This window comes from Stegastes partitus, unplaced genomic scaffold, assembly GCF_000690725.1.
Source record: "Stegastes partitus isolate 25-593 unplaced genomic scaffold, Stegastes_partitus-1.0.2 Scaffold422, whole genome shotgun sequence".
Lineage (NCBI taxonomy): Eukaryota > Metazoa > Chordata > Actinopteri > Pomacentridae > Stegastes > Stegastes partitus.
Window position 1 is genome coordinate 481,446 of NW_007578153.1, and position 6,095 is coordinate 487,540.

The window sequence follows — 6,095 nt, forward strand, 5'->3', positions numbered from 1 at the left end:
CACTCAGCACCTGTCTGATTCGTCGTTCGGCGTAAGGACCAAGTGTCTGCAGCTGCTGGGCTGTCTGGGGCTGCTGGAGGCTCCTCTGTTGAAGGACGTTGATGGACCTGGACCTTCTCTGGGTTTGTAGATTCAGAGGATGCAAACAATGCAGAGAATTAGCCAGAAAAACAGACTTCTGTTTTTGGTTTGTAACATCAATTTTTGTGGCAGAATTGTTTAGAAATACAGTCGTGACTCGNAGCCGCTTCATGTTTAATGTAGCATCTTACTGAAGATGATTTTACTGAATGTTCTCATGCAGATGCTGAACACATCTGTTCACGTTTCTTCTCGCTTCTCTTCAGGTTGGATTCTCTGATCAGCAGCTGTGAGAAGTTTCTGCAGGACATCGACTCTTTTCAGAGGTAATATTTGTATTTGTTTGTATCGTTCCATCTTTCAAACCAGTTCAAACACAAACTTAAAACTAGTCTAAAGTGACTGTGAGTCAAACCACGCTGAACATGTCATATAATAATCTGTGTCCAGAGACGTTGGAGGTTCTGCGAGGACACGGTCACAGGAATCAGTCCAACATGGTTTTAGGCCTTGATTTGAGCAGAACTTCAGTTTTCTGGAAATTTCTTCTAAATGTTTGTATTTGCCGTTCTTCTGGCTGAACCTGGTTTAGAGAACAGTGTTCAGTGTTGTGGAGTCACGTGGTTCTGTTTCCAGGCTCTTCCTGACCGAGCTGCCTCACCTCCACGACAGTTTTGTGGAGAAGCTGGTGGAGCTGCTGCCTCGGCTGTCTTCCTGTAAACCGGTGGAACTGGTGAAGATCCTGCAGACGACGCTCAGACAGAGCGGATTGCTGCAGCTCCAACTACCTGAGCAGGTACGAAGAACAACCTCAGTGTCAGTGCAGGTTCTGAACACATTCAGGTCTGAGGGAGAACTTTGTTTCTACACTGAACCTGTTTGGTCAACTTCATGTTCTGCTGTCTGACAGATCCATCGGGCCACAGCCACCATCATAGAACCGACTGGGGAGTCCGACAACCCGCTGAGGTTCACGTCCGGCCTGGTGGTGGCGCTAGACATCGACGCCACGCTGGAGCACGTCCAGGATCCTCAGAACTCCGTTAAAGTTCAGGTGAGCTGAACAGACTGTGGAGTGGTTCAGGGTTGGTGCTGGTTAGAAGCTGCTGCGGACAGTCTGGCCACACATGAAATGAAACACAGCGTTAAATAGAAACGTTCTCTAATGAGCTCAGACACAGAACCAGACCTTCTGCTGTGTTCTTCTCTTGCTGCAGTATGTCAGCTGTTCTTAAACCTGAAGGCTTCTTCTTTTTACTGTTTATTCTGGTCCAGCGCTTGTTTCAGTTTAGATTTCAGTCGGTGGATCATGTTAGTGGTGCCAGTAGAACTGGACTGACTTTAGGTTCTTGAAGACGTTCCACCTTCATCTAAGAACCTCCCTGAGTTCTAACTGATGGAAGTTCTAGGTTTTTATTTCACTCCACCTCACCTGGACCAGCCCCTCCAGGCAGGTAGAACTGAGGAAACTTCTTGGATGAAGGTTGAACTTCTTCAAGAACCAGTGACGTCCAGCCATCGTTTCCTGATGTTCTAATGAGAACCTATGAAGGCCTGAATCACTGAGGATCTACATCAGTCCTGTGAATATGAAGACGTTTCCTGTTGAAGCTGATAAGACCAACAGCTGCAGGTGTTTCACTGCCGACCCATCTGTTCTCTGTGAACCAATCACAGGTTCTGTATCCAGACGGTCAGAGTCACGTGATCCATCCTAAACCTGCAGACTTCAGGAAGCCTGGACCGGACCGACACCGACTCATCACACAGGTGTACCTGTCACACACGGCATGGACAGGTGAGACGGTGTTTTCATCTCCATCTGCTCTAAAACATGTTTGTAGCTTCTCATTGTTGGGCTCATGGTGTGGATTCTGCTCATCTGGTATCTGTGTGAGAAGGAATCTGCTCCAGACGATGATCCTGGTGTGAAACGTAGCTTCAGAGTCCAGCAACGTGATAAATCTGGAGCCTCCTCTTGGAACTCTGGAATATTTAGAACTTCATTAAACAATAGAACAATAGAATATCTGTAGATACAGAACCCGTGTTTGTTTGGTTTCCTCATGGTTCCTGTTGGTCTCTCAGAACCCTCTCAGATCGAAGTGCGCCTCCTGCTGGCCTACAGCTCCTCCTCCGCCTCCCTCTGCTCCTCCAGACTGGGATGGAGCGACAGCATCGACAGCCTCCCGCCTGCAGAGGGCGCCGTTGAAGGAACCATCCCCTTCAGCAAACCTGTCAAAGTGTTCATCATGCCCAAACCCGCCCGACGCTGAAACAGAACCACTGGAGCTCCTGAGAGGATCTCAGATGGTTCTGGTTCTGGTTCTGGACTGAAGGAAGACGTCAGTTACACTTTCAGCTGGAGATTCACAATAAATCAGAACCAAACCCGTTTCAGACTATAAATAACGGTCCAGTCGTAGGCACCAGAACCTGTTTTTACTGCTGTTTGTGATGAAGGTTCATTTTCTACTTTTATTTGTGCAGCAAACAAGAAAAACCACAAACTGCTGACACTGCATTTTACCAACAAACGCCTGTTTGACATTCTTTCATCTGAAAGTCCACTAAATTGGCTCCAGAGTCAAAAGTAGTTGTTGCACTTTTCATTTTCTCTAAAAACATTTGGAATGTTTTCATCTTGTGTAAAACTTCATGAAGTTCGGTTGAAGTGTTTTTCCAGAACATCAGACAGAAGCTTTGGTTTCTTCACACATGTTCCAGGTTACTGGTCAGTGTTGTATGAAAAGGTGACAGATGGAAAGTGAAGCTGTTTAAAGTTACCAGATTAAAATGAAACCAGCTGTAACTGGACCTTGTGGATCATTGGACCTGCTGGCCTGATTCTACGAGCTGAAGCAGACTGAACTGCCTCAGACAGACCAATATTATAAATGAAACATGCAGTTTAACTGAGAACTGAGTCATTTTTCTGAAATACATTCTGCTGCTGGCCCGGTTTGATCTGTTCTGGCTTTCTCTACGATCCGCCGTCTGATGTCGTAAATCACTGCAACAGTTAGTCGATCGCTCGTTAACGGCTCAATGACTAAACGCTGATCACAAACTCAAACACTGATCCTTGTTTTTCACACAGCTGGACTATAAATCAAGATAGTAACGGACAGATGATCACATGAAGACGAGCTTCAATCGGCTTCACAGAAACAGAACTTTAGCTTTAATTAGTCTGCCGACGTTTCAAACTCTCTGAAAGGTGCTTTGTGTCGAAACGGATTTCATTGTCAGTGTGTTGGTTGTAAAAGGCTTTCTACCAACCAAACATGTCTGAAGTCTTTTAAAACCCTGAGTGTTTAACAATCCTGCAGAAAATGTTCCCTGAAGGACTAAGATGGAGCAGAGATTCAATTCAGTTTTATTTGTATAGCACATATTTACAAGAAGTCACCTCAAAGCGCTGAACAAAGGCAGAAACACCCAACAATCCAAACATCTGGATTCTCTATAAGCTTCAGCAGTCTGCTGGGGGGAAGGAACCGAAACCTCCACAGGGGAAAAAAACCTCCGACAGAACCAGGCTCAGGGAGGGACGGCCATCTGCCTCCACCGGTTGGGTGGATGTAGGATGAATGATAACATTTAGTTTACAGTTAAACAAGTTGTTAGAAGTTATTGTCCACTGTGACGATGGAAGCCAACTGTTGGTAACAGTCCTGCAGTGGACTCACATTTTTACAGATTCTGGTTTGTAGTGAAAAGCTCTCAACTATTCAGCTACACATGCAGACACAAACAGACTCCGCCCCTTCAGCTGCTGACGCCATCAGCAAGTCGAGTGGAAGACTCCGCCCACTTTGGCGCCCTGGCCAGCCAGTTTGTTGTATTCAGCCACAGCTTTCTCCGTCTGCAGCACTCTGACCTCGACGCCGCTCTGCTTCACAAAGTCCAGAGTGGTGGAAGGAACCTGAGAGCAGAGAACAAGAGCATAGTGTTCCTTAAGGTTCTGTAGGTGGAACGCTGTTGTAGATGTAGAGTCAGAGGGTACATGTGATCGGATCATTATATTTCACGGTCAATAACTGGTAGGTGAAGGCAGCAGCTGTTCACCTGCAGAGCTTCACTCATTCCTCGGCCGATCACCAGCAGCTCGATTCCTTTCTTCAGAACCTCCTCCAGGTCTGCAGGCTGAACTCCTGGACGATGCTGGAAGTAATAAAACTACATTTAATTGCCCAGTCAGATGTCAGAGGTTCAGATCAGGAGGGTTTAGAGTCTGTTCAGGAACCTCTGCTCTCTAACAACGTCCTCGTGTCCGTCCTGGACATCAACAGCACAGATCTGCAGCGTTCACTCTGATGTACTGCTCAGCTTCTACCTTCACTTTGGGACCTTGTTGAGCTGCAGCTGCACGTGTTGACATCAGCTGTGTGAAATATTATGCTACAGAAACCACGTTTATTAAAAACCGGTTCTGTTCCAACAGATGTGAATGAATCCGAAACAAAGAACGATTTAAAACTTTTTGACCAGAATAGCAGCAGATGAAAAAGGCTCCAAACAGCGAGACCAAAGACGGTTTAAACAGGATCCATCAGAACATTATGAAAGAGGACACACAGCAGAACGATCAGCTGATCACCTCGAACCAGGTTCTGTTGACCCACACGCCTATCACAGCTGACACACTGGACAGTGTTTCCTCCAGCGTCTATCAGAACATGGAGACGTGGTTGGACTCACGTTGGTTCCGGTCTCCCTCCAGTCCCAGGCCCGGCTGCCTCCAGGCCAGACCTTACAGTCCTTGTAGATGGAGGAGCTTCCTGAAACCTTCATGGTTCCCCAGGACAGAGAGCTGATCTGTGGGGAGGACATGGATCTGGACAGACAGGAGGCTTTAGTACATAACAGAACACCAGCCACGTCATATCATACACGTTTCATATTTAATCATTTGGGTCCCACATAAGGACTAAATGGAGCGAGCAGGAGCTGAGAGGTGGAGGACGGTCCAGCTCAGACCATGTTCAGCAGGTTCAGAACACAGCACATGCTGTTGCTCACTACACGCTACATTTATGGATAGTTTAGCTCCAGCTGAGATGAAGGCCAGCTAACGGCTAACAGCTAACAGCTAACAGCTGATATTCATGGACTGGAGCTCGTTTAAACTGAGTCTCAGGCTTCAGACTGAACCGACAGAAATAGCTCAGTACTGCTTTAACAAAAAGCTGAAGAGCCAGAACCCGGTCAGAAACAGCAGCTCTGGGTCAGAGATTCATTAAAGTAAAACAGAAAAGACAAAACCTGAAGCTGCTTCTTTGCTCGATGGGCGTCGGCTGAAACTTGATCCTCTGGAGGGTTCTTCCTCCTGACTTAAAGAGAAACAGACCGACGGTGACTCAGCCCGACTGGTTTCCTCAGAACTGTTCGGGTCTTCATATTTATTGGATGATAATATGTGCAGAAACCATAGAGAGTAAAGGTGACGTGTTGGGATCAGAACCACTTCATCATCACGACTGTACGATGGCTGAAGGACCTGATTGAACACCGGAGGTCTTCTGCTCATGACTGTTAGTGCCGTGAACACTGAGTCTCTGAGCAGCCGTAGTCCAACATCTGGATCAGTAACAGCTGTTCCACTGACTGATTGGTTTGGTTCTGTTCATCACGATGACCCAGAACTACACAACCCACCTCCTCAGCAGCTTTACGGCACAAAGTGGGTCAGAAACTGTGTTCTACAGGTTCAGAACCGTCTACTGATGCTGTAAAAGCAGACTTCACTGAATGCTTCTTACCTCAGAATGGATCCGAGGTTCTTGTGGTTCTGCTGGACTTTGTTCCGTCACATTTACTGGCTCTGGCTGCTAACGTTAGTTAGCCTTAACTAGCCACAGTTAGTTAGCTTTAACCAGCTAAAGTTAGTTAGCCTTAAATAGCCACAGTTAGTTAGCTTTAACCAGATAAAGTTAGTTAGCCTTAAATAGCCACAGTTAGTTAGCTTTAACCAGATAAAGTTAGTTAGCCTTAAATAGCCACAGTTAGTT

At 46.5% G+C, this 6,095-nt stretch overlaps 2 protein-coding genes across 3 annotated transcripts in view; one reads left to right on the forward strand and one right to left on the reverse strand.

Moving 5' to 3' along the window:
* ints4 (integrator complex subunit 4) overlaps positions 1 to 3,003 on the forward strand; it is a 19,073-nt gene extending 16,070 nt beyond the window's left edge. The window contains exons 19-23 of the mRNA XM_008285916.1: positions 348 to 407; positions 718 to 877; positions 992 to 1,135; positions 1,759 to 1,879; positions 2,170 to 3,003. Coding sequence (XP_008284138.1) covers positions 348 to 407; positions 718 to 877; positions 992 to 1,135; positions 1,759 to 1,879; positions 2,170 to 2,357 — 673 coding nt within the window. The 3' untranslated portion in view covers positions 2,358 to 3,003. The remainder of the gene's footprint in view (positions 1 to 347; positions 408 to 717; positions 878 to 991; positions 1,136 to 1,758; positions 1,880 to 2,169) is intronic.
* A 436-nt stretch (positions 3,004 to 3,439) lies between these two features.
* On the reverse strand, positions 3,440 to 6,088 carry aamdc (adipogenesis associated, Mth938 domain containing). 2 transcript variants are annotated; one of them, XM_008285911.1, is made up of 5 exons: positions 5,847 to 6,088; positions 5,350 to 5,417; positions 4,786 to 4,921; positions 4,153 to 4,248; positions 3,440 to 4,009 (listed from the first exon to the last, which is right to left on the reverse strand). In XM_008285911.1, exons 3-5 carry the CDS (start codon positions 4,915 to 4,917, stop codon positions 3,869 to 3,871), a joined length of 369 nt encoding a protein of 122 aa, XP_008284133.1. In that variant the 5' UTR covers positions 4,918 to 4,921; positions 5,350 to 5,417; positions 5,847 to 6,088; the 3' UTR covers positions 3,440 to 3,868. The 2 variants fall into 2 exon arrangements, with proteins under 2 accessions (XP_008284133.1, XP_008284132.1); XM_008285910.1 differs by lacking the exon at positions 5,847 to 6,088 and adding an exon at positions 5,514 to 5,531.
* Positions 6,089 to 6,095: the final 7 nt, after the last annotated feature.